This window comes from Thermoascus crustaceus, assembly GCF_041956765.1.
Source record: "Thermoascus crustaceus strain CBS 181.67 unplaced genomic scaffold VTN00scaffold_1, whole genome shotgun sequence".
NCBI classification, from domain to species: Eukaryota; Fungi; Ascomycota; class Eurotiomycetes; order Eurotiales; family Thermoascaceae; genus Thermoascus; species Thermoascus crustaceus.
The window spans coordinates 1,547,003-1,563,218 of NW_027192527.1; the positions used below are offsets into that span (position 1 = coordinate 1,547,003).

Sequence of the window (16,216 nt, forward strand, 5' to 3'; positions counted from 1 at the left end):
ACATTGCTAGTAACGGCCTATTAACTATCTTTTCCCTTGTCTTCTGTCCTTCAAGATAAACCCAACGAGCCTCTGCCTAAGAAGTCTTAGGCCCGCCGTTACACTAAGAATTCCATCACTACTTTGGCTCGAAAGAACCATAGGATGTTTATCATGCCTAGTGTTCTCTGTCGTGCCTGCGGGATATTGCTTCCAGTAGATAGGGATCATATCCCTGCTTGTGATCGCGACGACAGCTACTACTATACTGATGTTTCATCACCCAACTGGAATATCCATTGTAGCGTGTCCGATTTCAACAAAATAAATTTTAGCAACCCATGGGTATGGAGCAGTTTTATTCGAGTCAGTAAGTTTGTGCAACTCAGCAACTAATATCTTGCTTTATCAAAATACTGAGAAATGGGATCAGTAATTTTCAGCAAGCCAAATGGCTCCTCAATTGACCATCAGTATCACCTTTCTGGAATAGGCTAGTGCAGCGCCGATGAAGCGGATTGGACGGTTCCCAAAGCCCGAGAGCAGGCGATTATAGGGAACCCCGACGTTTCGACTCGATCGCATAAGGCCGGATTTTTTAAGGATACCGTCTGTCTACGTGGATATCCTATCCATGCCCGTTGCTGGACCTTGGTTGAACGGGTGATAGGTGCACGTGCAGAGGAACGACTTGACGTGCTAATCAGAGTTCTTAGGGAGAGCTGGTGTTATGACGAGTTCCAGAGCTGATCGTCGGACGTAAGAGAAAGGGGGGACTCCTCGACAAGGTCTTCGCATCACTCAGGGTATCCTCCAGCGATCCCGTGCACATCCCAGCAGTCCGCCATATCATTGACGGAGGTAGAGCACTCAAAGCCCAGAAAAACATGAGAAAATGGAAAAGAGGACAGCCCCACAACCCTTTTGCGATTGAACATCGTGTATCATCAGGCCTGATTCCTTTTGTCATTAAGTATCTAATCCTTGATCTTCTCAGTCATGAGGATATTCCTAATATCCTTCTTGTTTTTTGGATGGCAGATACCAGATGTCGATTGCGCAAGGATATTTTCTTTGAGTTTAATGACCTCAAAATATTATCAGGATCTGGACTGGCAGTTTGTTTGTTTGAATCAGAGAGATTACTAAAACATTCACACCAATTGTTGAATCGGCAGCGGATACTTGAAATTCTGGAAGAAGCGAAGCGGTTGTTCTTTTAAGGCAGTAGGTTGATCACTGCTAGGCGCGAGAGATTAAGATAGAAACTGCCGGAGCTCCTAGATGGTCTGAAAATCCTCTTCTGACTGAGGAAAATCTGATTCCAAAGGCGGTAATTCAAAATCGAAAATCCCTTCCGCTGACAGAGCGAATATGTTTTGGAATTCTGCGCCAGTAGTAGTCGAGCTGTATATATGCTAGTATCAGTTTTTGGGTGCCACAATCCCATCAACCAAAAAAAGGGAAAAACACTTACGGTTGGGCCTGCGAACACAGCCGCGTGGCGTCAATGTGCATCTCAGGAGCCCGCAGATTATGACTTGTGATAACAGTGGCAAGTTCCTGGCTGGCCCATTTGCACCAACCCCTACTCTCCATGGACTGCAGCATGTCGACGCAAGCCTTCAGATTTTGATGCGTCTGTGGCGATTGTTGTTTTATCAGGATGAGTATGGAGAGCATGGCGAGATCAATGAGCCATTTCGTATCATAGACGGTTAGGCTTGAAAGAAGGTCGTGGGAGCGGAGGACCTTGAGGACCTTGAGAGACTGGTCACAAGCATCAATGCACTTCCGGCCTAAGTCATTCAACAACCTTCTCTCTTCCGCGCCGGGAACTCTCGATCCATGAACAATGTTGTAGAGAAGGTATACGCGTGTTAATGAGGTAATTGTACTCCAGTAACGCAGATGCAACACGCAGACAGGACGCCGGTGAGGTGGAGCAAGTGGTATGTCCCAGCGGATGTGAGAGGGCAACTCCACGTACCAATTTTCCAGGGATTTGATCAACTGATCTAGCTGTTGAAAGGAAGATACTTTCTGTCCAGACCTCGACGGACCGTAAAATTTACGAAATGCCCATCTTTCAAGCTGACTCAGGGTAATTGAAGCCTGAGTGTATCCGAACGGGATATAGATTCCAGAGTTCAAAGCCTAAAACAGTGAGCTGCGCTTCACTCAGGCTCTGCAGCTTCCGCGGCGTACCATTTCCGATGGCATCTTCATGTGAGTCTCTGTTTCGTCAATAGCGCACGGCCTACCACGGTATCGAGATATTTCGTGATCTAGCTGAAATAGAGTCCACCAGACTCGTAGAGCGCATTCTCGCCGAAAGATGTCCATTTCCCGATAAGCTTCTTCGCGATGGAGACCAAGCGTGATTGCGATTCGAGCGGCCAAACCAATGTACAAGTACGCAATGACAGTAAAGGATTCATTTTGCATGGCCAAACTCTGTTATTAACGCTTTGGGGTCAAATCAAACTTCAGAGTGAAACGTGACAGGCGGTTCGACGTACAAGTAGTGACAATGCCCGTATGCTATCCAGGTTCGCTTCGTCAAGCACACGAGTTACTAGGGATTTGGCTAATTTCATATAGTCTGCAGAAGTCAGGCAATCATCTTGAGCAGAAGGATTCGAAATCCTCAAGACTGGTGTCTCCGGTTGCTGAAATGTATCCGGATTGCTTTGTAGCACTGCTGCAATTCTGGAAGAATCCGAAACCAGAGCAAAAATAGAATATAAAACACATAGCCAAGATGCGCTACTAGTTTCTCCTTGAGTATTATACGCCTCCTCCAACCGTTTTGAAAAGTCCTCAAAGGGAAACAGCCAGTAGCAGCTATGGATGTCACCAAAATACAATGAGACATATTCATGACAGCGCTTCCGGGGCGGCAAGTACGGAGGGCTGTCTGTACTCGATAACGAAAGCGTACTCTGGCTTTCAGGCGACGGAGGCGGCATGGAGACGGACCTCATCGGCGGCAAATACGCTCCCAAGCCGGAATCAAGAGTGGAACCTTCCACTACGGCCCTTATTGCCGAATGGAAAACTATGTCTGCCTCTCGTCCAACATATCCTGAGTCATGTTAGTGCTGATCAGCAGATTTCAAGTAGGGTACTCACTTAATGTTCCTGTTGAGTCAATCATCAAATTACCAATACGTTCCGTGAGGTCCTTCGCAGACGTTCCTGAAGACCCTTGTGGGTTTTCTCCACTAGAAAATGGGTCCCTAGAGCGTGCAAGTTCCAGCAGCGGAGATCCCTGGTGGTCTACAGCAGGAGTATCCCTTATGGCTTCTGATGCCTGTCGTCTCTCCGTTTCTGCCGATGTTGAAGGCGAGTTGTTCATTGCTTGTCCTTCCATTCTCAGCGCAGTATCACGGAGTACCTCGAGATTCAGCTCCTTATCTGGGAGAAACCTCTGCAGGATCTGCATAGCATAGCGATATTCTTCTTCTGAAACCATGTAGTATGGTCGCTGCTTGCGTTTGATAGAAATTGTGCATGGTGCTGAAATACTGGCGCAGTAATGACATGGTCCTGGCACTGAATGGAAGTCCCTTGTCAGTAGAGGCCGGGTCTCTCTGGGAGAACTTGTAGTAGAGATCGCACCGGGATTTAGACACTTTCATGTATCCGGTCAGCTGTTAGCTTCAAGGATTAGGAAGAGAATAATATGCACCTTTGTCTTTCTACATTTGCATCTGTCGCAACTTGCAAGAGTGCGCTTTCTGTTAGCTCGCAACTGTGGGTTATTTCTCCGTGCAGCCTTGGATTGCCTCGTGGGTGAGCTCTGACGCGTTCCCGCCATCTCTGCGTTTATCAGTAACAAGGGTGAGCTTCTCAAAGACAGGATTTTACTATCTAGTGCTGGTTGTAATGGTGGAAGTGCAATGCACATTCCGGAGTGCGGCCAAAGACGCTTTCCCTCACCGCAGCGTGACATGACACACCAGACGTCGGGGAAACCGCACCCTTGTCCAGAACCACACTGCTAAATTGCGGAGGATGGCGTTCGATCTTCTTCATTGCGGGGGAACTGAGTGTAATTTGTTCGTCCAAGATGACATCCTGAAGGCCCCACGCCTGTGGGGCCTCCCTCAGCATCTGGAAGAAAGGTAAGACGTAAAGAGAGGCTTTCTGAGACTGGCCAATCCTATTCTTAATCGAGATCGTGGCCTGGGAGGTAGGTCACCAATCGCTTGAGCAGTCGAAGTTGAATGTCAAATCGCTTCCGAGGATCTGACTTAGGGTGACCGCTATGGAAAGCTTGTGGAAGACTTCTGTCGGCTGTAAACCTCCGAAGGAAGAGTAGCCAGCTTCATGTTGCGTAAGGGAACTGAGGGAGGTGGCGGTCTGAAATGACTGGATATAAACGAGTCTTGCCAACGTCTGCTGTTGAATCTCTTCTATCAAGGACCACGAAAGGACATCTGGTTAGAATTGCAACGTTTGCTGAATATTCAACCTTACGTTCTCTCAAGTTTAACGCAAACAAAATGGCAGAATCAGAGCTCAGAGCAACGGTTGAAGCCCTCCAGAAGCAGGTAAAGATACTGACCGGTAATGAACTCACCACACACCTACATCTCAAAATGCATCTATATGCGGATCCCCAGTCTGAAAATAATTACAGCGGAATCGGAAATCCGAAAATTACACCACAAGTATGGCTACTACATCGACAAATGCCTGTATCAAGAAGTGAGCAAGAAAGAACCCCCTAAAAGTTAAAAAGAAGAAACAAGAAAAGACAACGAGTAACTAAATTGCGGATTGACATGAACAGGTCGTCGATCTCTTCGCCGACCACCCTGAAACATCAATTCAGTTCCTCGGTGGCCGGTTCTTAGGCAAGGCCGGTGCATGCAGGCTGTACATCGAGCGGTTCTCGAAAGCCTTCGTCGGTGGACGGAACGGCCCAGTTCACGGTTTTCTCCTCGATCACCTACTAGCGCAGGATATTGTGGACATCGATACCTCTGGACCGACATGGATTGCCAAGATGAGACTCCGTACTCTGATGAGTGCAGGAACTCATGAAAGCATGGGTGACAATGTTGTTCGAGGCCAGAGACAGTGGTGGGAAGGAGGGTACGCTGCATACATTCCCACATCCTGGGTTTATTGTGGTTTCAACTGCTTTGCGCATGAAACTGATGGTTGAAATAGAGTCTACGAAAATGAATACATCCTCGAGAACGGAATTTGGAAAATCTTCCATCTACGCTACTTCCCATTCTGGCATGCCGACTTCGACAAGGGCTGGCAGAAGACACGGCCCAACTACGTTCCTTTCTTCACTACCACGTTCCCGGAGGATCCGGCAGGCCCGGACGAGCTCACTCCTAACAACATGATGTGGCCAGACACGAGGGTATGTATATGTCTCTTTTGTAAGAAACGGTCGGGGATGGGAAGAGCAGGCTCTGCATTTGGCTTCCATAGGAGAGATTATCTCCTCACACAGACTCGGAAGCTTGCACGTCTCGCGAAATGCCCATGTATCTGAGCCATGCGAATCTATGAGAGATTCTCATTTGCTGACCATGGGATACTGCTGTTTAGGTTGTTCCGTTTCACTATCCGCATCCCATAACAAAAGAATGGGTGCGCCCGCTTGATCTTCGTGCTCCTCCGCTAGGTGAGGATCCGGAGAGAGCGACGGAGGAAATCGGCATTATTTAGAAATAAGATCAAATTTCAACTAATAGTGGAAACGCAAGATAACATACATAGCCGAAGAAGCGAATATTTTGTTCACAAGTATTTTGAGCATGTCCAATTGCATCCGTGTCCTCTTTACGTCTATATGTTGCGGCATATGTACAAGAGTTCCCTATGCATGGATGGCATATTTCAGGTGTCCCTGGTATTTTCAGTTCTGTCAGAAACCGTTAGCATCAATAGGTATCTAGATATGAACCAGAAAGTGTACGCCCTCAATTATTTCTCTGGACAGCTGACTCTCAAATCTCCCACATATCTAAAATGGACTGGATTTGCGGCATCCATGCAATCATCTTGCGCAACGGAACAGCAAAAACAGATCCAAGAAAATGAGGAGGACAAAGGGGAGTTGCAGAAGAGGAGGCCGTGGACGACGGGCTTGGAGTGGATGAACTCACAGTTTTCCTGGTGGCAGTAACGTCGACGTTGTAGCCGCTCTTTGTGTCGTACGGGAAGGGACTGGTGTAGTTGTAGGTTGGCTCCAAGTGGCCGTAGGTATTCTGTACCTGCTTGAGGATTCCATGGCCGGCGGAGCATTTTTCAGAAGTTGCCGGGATGGGCCATTCGGGGGTGTATTCCGAGTAATAGTTTGTGGAAAGAGGACCCGGAGTAGTCTCGTTAAGGTAGAGGTTGGTCGTGTCGACGTCGTAGTTGACGTAGCCGGTCTTCTCCGCCACGAGCTGGAAGATGTTGGCACCGCAGTCCCAGCGGCCGAGAGATGGCAGGCCCCAGTTGGCGGACAGGGAAGCAATCGTGGAGTAGTGCGTATAGAACGTGTCGTCCTCAGTTCCCTTCAGGTGCTCTGGGACAGCCCCTCCTAGGAGAATGCTAAAGATCCTGTTAGGCTTGGGGTAGGTATGGGTTTCGTCAAAGGTGAGCAGAACCAGGGTGTCCTTCATGAAGTACGTGTTGTTGAGAAGGCTAGACATCCACTTCCGCTCCCACTCTGCCGCAAAGGTGATGTTGGTATCGTGTCCATCGTTAGTCATGTTTGGAGTCACAAACGCATATTGGGGGAGACGCTTGTTGTGCAGGTCATTGTAGAATTCGGTGAAGTTCTTGATCTGCCGCAGTCTGTGTTTGTCCTCGGTGACCGAATCGAATAGAATCAAGGGGTTGTGCTTGCGAACATAATCGTTTGCGTAGGTCTCCTGGTTGGAGTAGTTGAAACCTTGGTAACCTGGGTAAGGCAGATGCTCCTGATACTCGCCCCAGGATATCTTCTTGGTGTCAAACAGATCAGCGATGGTCGACACATTGGCTGGAATCCGGATAAAGTCGTCGTTGTCCATGCCAAAGGTGTCACCGCCGGCAGAAGCGCAATAGTTGGGCTCAGACGGGTGAGTGACAGCCCAGAAGTTGGTCAGAGTGATTCCTTGAGATGCAAGCCATTTCTGGTTGTTGTCACCAGCGGCTGCGCTGTAGTCCTGTTATTCGATGTCAGCCATGACGGCTACAAGCATTGCGGTCACCGCATCACTTACAATGTTCTCTAGCCAGACCTGGAGGAACCGGTCAAAAGCAAGACCCTTCACATTGGAAACGGGAGAGAGGGGACGAGTCGTTGCAGCCGCAGCTCTGATCTCCTCGATAGAAGGGTGTGCCACATCTGCGGTGGCAGTGCAGGCCATGCCCACGGCTGTGAGGAAAGCAGCAATTGAGGGCCTCATCTTGATGACTGTTGTCCCCGAGACCTGGACGATGGTAGAGGAAGTTGACGTGACAAGATCAGGGGGAGAGGGAGCACGTCATCTCTTTATATTCCGGTGCACCCGCAGTGCAGCCCTCATCTCCTCGTGATATAGAGCTGCTCGTGTGATACTAGCGTGAGAAACCAGGCACCTCGACTCATCGCCCACCTGATGACAAAGCTTGGCGACGATGAATGGCAAGGGACGTCTTGGCCACGCTGCCTGTGGAGAGCATCTCACTCGATAGATCGCATGCAGGCAATTAAGGTTCCTGATGAGGGCCAACGGAGTCGACCTTCCGAGATGTCAGCAGTAAAACAGCAGATCTCCCACTCGGGTACCCATGTAATTAGAAATGTTCTGCGATGATTCGCCAGGTATTTCAGACATTGCTGTCGGGCCGTCTGACGGTTTCGTCTGTTCGCAACACCAACCTTCCCCACCGATCAACCACGTGTTGGAATGGATGGCGACGAGCGGCGCCGTCACATTCCTTCGAGCCCGACGCCACCCGGCACAAGCTCCAGCGTTGCATTTCCAAGGTCGCTTGTTTCTAGATCTCTCGCCTTAGCCATGATGCTAAGAACCAGACTAATAATCTCCCCGTCTCAGTATTTACCTTCCTTATCGAGGTAGTTCATCTTGACCCGACTCCAGAGCTGCAAGGTGCAGAGATTTCGATCTGCCTGTGCATGAGGCCCTGTATGATTTTTTTGGTGGCTTTTTTGAGTCGCATTCTCAGTCTTTCTCCCTCCAGATGCATGTTTGTCACTTCCAACAGGAACCTGCGCGTATAGGCGCATCTCAGGGATGGGCGGCAGCGGCGGTAATCCATTGTTGCCGTCAAATCGAGAGAACAGGAATGAGCAGCTAACCGGACTGACTCGGCAGTTCAAGCTCTGCCTGATTAGCCTGGGATCGGTCATCTTTTTTATTGTCATCGCCCAGGGTCTCGGCCTGGGCCTCGGTCTGGGCCTGGGGTTGAAGCACCGCGGCCCCAATCTATCACCGGCACAATCTTCCACCTTCCACGTGGCCGAGAATGATGACAGTCGGCGGCTTTTGGAGCCATGGAGGCTGGACACCTCAGAGTATATCCTTGATACGACTACTTGGGATATTAACGCCGCTCCTACGACGCGCGTCTACAATTTTACCTTGTCTGAAATCGAAGGTGCCCCAGATGGTGAGTATCAATGTATCTCACCCTGGTATTTACATCAAATACTGATAGTGTAGGCGTCGTTCGGAAGATGTTTGTTATTAACGGACAATTCCCGGGGCCCTTGATTCGGGCAAATCGAGGGGACCGGGTCATCGTCAATGTGACAAACCATCTGCCTGAGCCAACGACGCTGCACTGGCATGGTATGTTCCAGAATGGTACCAACTGGATGGACGGCACTGCTGGGATTACGCAGTGTCCCATCCCTCCAGGAAGGACCTTCTTGTATAACTTTACAATTGATAATCAATATGGTACATTCTGGTACCACGCGCATTATTCAACTCAATATTTAGATGGCCTTTTTGGTCCGCTTATAGTCCATGCGCCTGAAGAAGCCCACTTTAGGGAGAGCTACGATCATGATCAAGTCGTGATCATTCAGGACTGGTATCACAACATGAGTTCAGCATTGTTGCCCGGGTATCTCGCAAGCGGTAATGAGAACAGAGAACCTGTCCCGGATAACGGGTTAATGCAGGGCACAAACTTGTAGGACCCTCACTGCTTCCATGCAATGGGAAATGGTTGCGCTGACGATTAAAAGTTTTAATTGCTCGTCTTTGGCGGTCAACAGCGGCTATTCCTGCTTCGACAATTCAACACGTGCAGTCATCTCTGTGCAGAAGCAGAAGCGACATCGTATCCGGCTCATCAATGCAGGAGCTTTCGCCGCCTTTCATTTCTCTGTTGATAACCATACGCTCTCTGTCATTGAGGCAGATGCAACCATGGTCGAGCCGCTCGACGTTCATAGATTGGAGATTGCTGTGGCACAACGTTATTCGGTCATCTTGACAGCTAACCAGGAGGAAACGAACTACTGGATTCGGGCAGACATGAATACATTGTGTTTCGATGCGAAGAATCCAGTGCTCATTCCCGGAATGAAGGGCATTCTAGCCTACACAGATAGCAAGGAAGACCCCAAGGACGAAAAATCCATAGATTGGTCTGATGCGCGAAACGTGATGTGCCAAGATCTAAATTCTACTTCCCTAATACCAGCAGTCCAGGAACCCGCCCCTCCAGCTGACGTTTTCTACTCCCTTCAATTCTCGTTCGGAATCAGAGAATATGCCCTAGACCGGGCGTATGTCAACGGCACAACCTGGAAGATGTCCGATATTCCAACCCTCAACAAAGTCGTTCCGGAGCTGCGTGCCGGCAACGATACGTTCAATATAACCGGTGTAACACCATCCTACGATATTCCCAATCAATACATCATCGGGATCCCTCAAAGCCAAGTCGTCGACGTCCTGGTCACGAACTTCGATGAAGGAGCACATCCATTCCACCTCCACGGGCACCAATTCTGGGTCATGGCCACCTCATGGGAGCAGTACTTCCCTTGGCATACGTACGGGTCGTTGAATACAACGAACCCGGTCCGGAGGGATACTGTCACTGTCGATGCATATGGGTGGGCCCTGATCCGGTTCCGAAGCGACAATCCGGGGATGTGGGCATTCCACTGCCATGTCGCCTGGCATCTGGAAGCTGGGTTGATGATGCAGTTTCAGACGCGTAACGACTTGATGAAGGATTGGACACTTCCTAGTGATGTTTTGGAACTGTGCTCTGCATAGAACTCTGTATTTCAGTAGAATTTATTCTCCGTTGTTTTTCTCAAATCTGTGAAAATGGAGGTGTTGGATTAGGGATAAAATATGATGTTGTTCCCCTTGTGTGAATAAACTAGGTTGATTGATTCTATCTAGCGAACTGTAGGCAAAATATAGGGATAGACTGGCTAATGTGATGGCTAAACAAATCCTTGGCTGAAAACCTTGATATCAAAGGTACTCCTCATTCATCTATTGATGGTATACCTCGGTCTTGGGTGTTCCAATCGATATGATTAGTCCTATCATAATAGCTCTAGAACATAAGATGTTGAAGATGTGCAAGCTGGTTTTAAAAGATAGAGTCCTGTGGTAAAACACTACAGTTCACTGAACACCAATTGTTGAAGGTCACAGATATCACTATAGAATTTTTCAGGTAGCACTTCGTGAGAAGCAGCTGGCGTGTGGAGAGTACCCATCGTAATCACTTTCACGTGGGCGCTCAGAGACTTTGCCCCTCCTCTTTAATAAAGCTAGCGTGTTTGTTCTGAAGATCTTGCCGCATTAGTTAATAGTTAGAGATCTCCCGGAGAGTCTCCGCGATCCCACACGTGGACCAGTCATGGTTGGATAAGGTACCTGAAGAAGAAGAAACCCACTACCTACCTAACTAGGTAGTTACTTGCACCATCTCTAATTCGCCATCTATTCAGACGTCGTGGAATGGTTGAGTTAATTCTACGGCTCACTCCTTGTTGAGATCTCTGCTAAAATTGATAGCATTTCTATACGTACAGAAAAACCAGCTTCTGTTCCTTGAACAGTGGAATGGTTGCAGCGCTGCTTTGCGATGCATATTGTTGTGTGACATGGCTACATTAGGTTGCACATTAATGCGGCCTACTGCTCCTGCTCATTCTGTGCTGCCCCTGCCATTATTTGACAGGCACTCTTCCACAGTTTACTATTACCCAAAAGGTGGATGTCCCACTGTATATTCATGAAAAAGTTCAGTGGCATTTTATAAAGAAATTGGCTGTCTCGAGCTTACTGTCTTGGGATTCCCGCATGATTGTCTTATTTTCAGGCAGCAGCAGAAGAATATCTGATGGAACTGCCTCAATTAGGTCAGAACTTGGACTTATAATTTACTCTGAGATCCAGAGATTGAAGTTGTAGTGGTCCTCTTGCTTTCTTCTTTTTTTAAAGGGAGATCAGCCTGATCAGGAGGGACGGGCGAATGTGATGAGAGATGCTGGAGAATTGGTAGATTTGTTATAAAGGCTAAAGGGCCTGCAGGCTAGTCACTAAAGGTACATGGCACCACTTGTTGATGCTGCTTTGCATTTCTATTGGCAACTCCTCCACCCTCTCTTCAAGAGGAATTGGCAAGTCAAAGAACGACTAAGCTGGTTGTAACTTCATATAGCCCTTGCCTTTCCCCCGATCTAAGGCATAGAGTATAAGAACCGCAGCACAACACCTCAAGTTTAACAGCAAGTTGCTAGAAGTGCACTCAAAGATTAACATGGAGTTTTGCTTTGCTAGTAAGGAATCTATCATTTCTCCTGGAATAGTGAACCTAACATTCTTAAGACGAATCCCACATGGCTGCCTGGAACCTGATCAGGGATGCCGATGATCCTGATGAAATTACTCCTGAGTTGATTGCCTCCGCCGCTGTCTTCGAGTGTAACGGACTGTATAGGTGTCGGACTGCGCGAACCTCGTAATCCGAAGGTATAATGATGAAAGCTCTGATTATTCCAATCTACCTAACTATCTGACCACTATTTATGGACTTAGGGGTTAAGACCTTTCTGAATACTTCTTTGTTTAATGATCCCGAGACATTTTCGTGAACTAACAAAGGAAAATAGGTGGCTTCAGGTATAGACAGTATGATCCCTTTATTGCAGGGATTATAACCTTCGAGATGCCTGGATCGGCGTGTGCTGAATAGGCTGATAGGTCTCTTGGTATACCACTAGGGTATAGTGGTAATATTCGGCTGACAATAGGGAACATGAGGAAGAAGATGGTAAGGCCCTTTCCCTGGTGATTAGAGATAAAAGGACAGTGCCAGAGACTAGAGCTTCAATGTGCAGGATCTGAAGAATTTATTGCCAAATCCTGTGTAAATTACGTTCGCAGGTTCATCGCATAGAAGAGCCTAGGGTCTATTGACGCTGAAAGAGTCCAAGAGCTTGCTCTGGAACAACTAAAGCAGGCTCTTAGAGGTGCAAGAATTTCGTAGGTCAACTGCGGCCAAGGCCACGTCCAAACTGTTTGCCTCGCACCTGAGGTAGAAACATTCACTCATAAGCATGGGGTAGAGAAGTCTAAGAGTGTCAGTCACATAACTTGCTAGCCTCATACAGAATGCTTTTCTAGAATAGTCAGAGTGTATCTCAGAATATAAATTTCTACTAGTATTCTATAACAAGAAGATGGCACCACTTACGGGAGAAAATGAGGACAGTCATGGGTCAATAATACGAAAATCTGCCATGAATAAAAGATCACATTGCATCTAGAAGATGAAACAACGGGTAAGTCAGGGAAATCAATGTACTCCACCCCCCCGAGCGGCACCCCCTATTTTGCATAGTACTATTCTGCAGTGTGGTCTTAGTTCGAGATGCTATCGCGGCAGAATGAGTACTCGAACGCTTAGCAAGAGGCTTCATCGCCTTGTTAAACATAGATCTTCGATAGTCACTACAGTCTCAGAATCGGCAAGTTCCTTCCGGAATATCAGCAGAAATCCACAACTCAATATCTCAAGCCTTAATTGCGGGATTATGAGGACGGTGGCTGTATGGAGACTACAGAACGGTGTTGACAGTACACACTGCGATGCCGCGGCGTGGTCCCGGAAGCATTTGACGACACAATAAAGGGCTTCCTGTTCTATTACCTCTTGCTATTCGATTCAGGAAAGGCATTTAGCCCAGAGTTTTGAGTGAAATGCTCCTAATATTTCATCATCCCCGTCTAACATCACAGAAGAAGTTTTATGCTGCATCATTGTACTTCCAATTGCATAACCAAGAAAGGGAAGTCCGCCGAAGTCTTCTTGGAATAGTGATGCCACGGTGCAGCTGTAGTTGACAATCATAATAGAGGACTTGAGACCTTTGGTAGATGGTATCCCAGGCCCCAAACAGCGGGAATGAATTAGCATAATGGATTCCATCTAGTGAGCGGTAGGCAATATACTTAGTCATAACATGGCTAACGTAATCCACAAGCGACCCAGCCACCCCACACGCGCCAGCAACGCTATATAGAATTGAAGCTTTATTATCTACCCAAAACAGCATGTAAATACAAAAGATTAAGATGCAATATGTTGCAGGCATTGCAGTCTCTTATGCCCTAGAATATGGCGTTCACTGCACCTCGGCGGCGCATGTGTATGTGGTGGAGAAGCTGCCTCTGCAGTCATATGTTACGCACTCCTTCGGTCCCGAGTCGCAACGGTGGCTTGGTCTAAGGTAGGGAGGCTTGGGCTTCGTAGGTCAAACATAAGACTAACGATCTCTAACTGATAGACAACGCGACTAAGGTGAAGTAGAACGCCTATTGAGTATGTATACCGAATAGTAGGTTAGCCTGTTGACCTGCCAGTATATAACCAACAATGTGTTATTGAGCACGAAGAACTAAAGCTATCTACATGGTGGTAATGAGCGTCCTTATATAGCCTAGTCCTTGTATACCATCCTGTATACCACCCCTCCTGGTATACCCCATGGTATACTCTGCCACGTTGTCTGTATACCCTCTCCGTATGTCATCCCCCATGGTATCCCGTCATACCTCGTATACCGGTCCGTGCACTTGGTACACCTGGTATACTGGATCTTTATTTCCTCCGTTCCTGATCACGATTCCTTATCTTCCTTCCTTGCGGTGGGCGCGGCCGGAGATAGGCGTTAAGAGCGGACAACCCACCGGATGACATAACCCACGTCGGGGTAACTATCATTCGTCATGCAGGGCTGTGTTGGACAGCGCCTAATTTGTTGGTTCATAACAAACCATCAAGAACCAGCATCTGATATCTCCCCTTTGTACAGGCGGTTGTAGATGGAATAAACAGTTTTTGAAGCTATGAGATTCCAATCTCATCAGTGGTCCATTTACTAGGACTTGGCTTGATCCTTCAATTATGTGGTAAGCTTGTTCCTTGTACCAGGACTCTTGATGAGTCTTTGCTTTGAATATAATGCAGGATGGTAATGCCCATCCCATAGCATTGATGGATTCGATTGTTGTCACCCATTCGCGGTTACCAGGCTGTAGAAGAGATAGACAGCCATACATATCAGCTCTAGTAACTACTTTAGCAGTAGCAATTAGGCTCATAGCAAAGCCTGTCTCATCAAAATTGTAGATATCTTCTTGCAAGATCCCATACTCCATAATTGTACATTGTACAAGATCAAACCATTCACAGATGACCTTTGGATCTTCATATTTGGCGCGCTGATAATTGTATCTTCACAAGAATCTGGTTTTCAGCTCATCAGAACATTTGATGAAGTTGTGAACCCAATTCTTTCCAACCTGAATTGGAGAAGTTGTCAGACCGCGCTTGGAGAGAAGAATATTGGTCATATCTTGTACAATCACCAGTCGAGGAGCTGCTCCACATTTATCCATGGATAATATCACTGTACAAGCGTATCCTCTTCAGTAATGGTTAATTTATGCCCATTAGCGCGCTGCTCAGTCTGGTTGATACTGCCATGAAGTCAGTCGTGTAGAGTTGTATAAGGAACATCATAAAGATGTGCTGCTTCATGAATAGACTGAATTTCTTGCTTTTTTAAAGTGGAAACTGCCAATAGGATTCGCCCCTCTTGCTTGATAGATTTTCTTTGAGTTTTATGCAATTTGGGTGGCATGGTGGTGGTTGGAATGCTTTCAATCTCTGTACGGTTGACGCGGTGTAACGGCAGACCTAAGACTTCTTAGGCGAAGGCTCGTTGGGTTTATCTTGAGGACAGAAAGCAAGAGAAAGAGATAAATGAATAGGCCGTTACTAGCAATGTTGCTATCAAGATTGCTATTTGAGTTGACCACGGGGTCCTAATCCCCATGGTTAAGGAGCGTCTTATATACATGCTGAGTTCTGCCCGGAAATACCTATCCGGTGGATCATGACTATAGATGGATCAAAGGTCAGGTTGGATCAAGAGTCCAGATGGATCAAAGGTCCAGATGGATCATTATGATCCATTGTCACGTGATAGGATCCCCCCTCGTCTGTCCTGCTCATGGTCTCTAGGCTGTGCTGTAAAACGCGGACGCGTTGGGGTGATCGGCTCGCTTGTGGATTACGTTATGGAGAATGAGGTGACTATACGGAACTACCATCTACCAAGGGACTGAGCTACCAGGGGTAGATAATGGGGAGCATATACCAAGGAAGGGACTACCAGGCTGGGTTATCTAAGGACGCTCATTCACCATGCAGATAGCTTAGTTCCTCGTGCTCAATAACACATTGTTACTTGGTTATATACTGGCAGGTCAACAGGCTAACCTACTATTCGGTATACATACTCAATAGGCGTTCTACTTCACCTTAGTCGCGTTGTCTATCAGTTGGTTTACTTTATTGTGTTTGACCTACGAAGCCCAAGCCTCCCTACCTTAGACCAAGCCACCGTTGCGACTGGGAGTGCGTAACAATGGGCAGCAGATTCAGAAGAGCATGCATCTTGGCATCAATTATATTGATAAGCAAGGCTTCTTATTGCTATATCAGTCTTCATGAAAAGCACTTTCAGCAGCCAATATACAAAGTGGATTTGCAGCAACAGGCCTAGTGCTATTCAATCCACAGCGCGTGCTGGATATGCTCAATATTCAGTCTAAAAAGATTACTCCACCTTCTTCTCATGGCCCCTGGGTTGCAAAGACTCCCCATTCTACTGCAGAGGTGCAAAAGCAGATACAACTTATCAAGGAGCTTATTGACCGTCATTCTCAAG

At 47.4% G+C, this 16,216-nt stretch overlaps 4 protein-coding genes across 4 annotated transcripts; 2 read left to right on the plus strand and 2 right to left on the minus strand.

Annotated features, from left to right (window-relative positions):
* Window positions 1–1,259: 1,259 nt before the first annotated feature.
* On the minus strand, window positions 1,260–3,457 carry VTN00DRAFT_542 (uncharacterized protein; the record flags this gene model as incomplete). Its single annotated transcript, XM_069431949.1, has 6 exons — window positions 1,260–1,386; window positions 1,457–2,136; window positions 2,188–2,436; window positions 2,502–2,584; window positions 2,924–3,067; window positions 3,115–3,457. 6 exons carry the CDS (start codon window positions 3,455–3,457, stop codon window positions 1,260–1,262), a joined length of 1,626 nt encoding a protein of 541 aa, XP_069291250.1.
* Window positions 3,458–4,490: 1,033 nt separating this feature from the next.
* On the plus strand, window positions 4,491–5,679 carry VTN00DRAFT_543 (uncharacterized protein; the record flags this gene model as incomplete). The annotated part of the gene is made up of 5 exons (XM_069431960.1): window positions 4,491–4,554; window positions 4,628–4,695; window positions 4,781–5,085; window positions 5,164–5,368; window positions 5,560–5,679. 5 exons carry the CDS (start codon window positions 4,491–4,493, stop codon window positions 5,677–5,679), a joined length of 762 nt encoding a protein of 253 aa, XP_069291251.1.
* A 190-nt stretch (window positions 5,680–5,869) lies between these two features.
* On the minus strand, window positions 5,870–7,391 carry VTN00DRAFT_544 (uncharacterized protein; the record flags this gene model as incomplete). Its single annotated transcript, XM_069431971.1, has 3 exons — window positions 5,870–5,875; window positions 6,120–7,148; window positions 7,206–7,391. The coding sequence occupies 3 exons, from the start codon at window positions 7,389–7,391 to the stop codon at window positions 5,870–5,872; spliced, it is 1,221 nt and encodes a 406-aa protein (XP_069291252.1).
* Window positions 7,392–8,222: 831 nt separating this feature from the next.
* VTN00DRAFT_545 (uncharacterized protein) lies at window positions 8,223–10,229 on the plus strand (the record flags this gene model as incomplete). The annotated part of the gene is made up of 3 exons (XM_069431982.1): window positions 8,223–8,598; window positions 8,652–9,129; window positions 9,185–10,229. The coding sequence occupies 3 exons, from the start codon at window positions 8,223–8,225 to the stop codon at window positions 10,227–10,229; spliced, it is 1,899 nt and encodes a 632-aa protein (XP_069291253.1).
* Window positions 10,230–16,216: the final 5,987 nt, after the last annotated feature.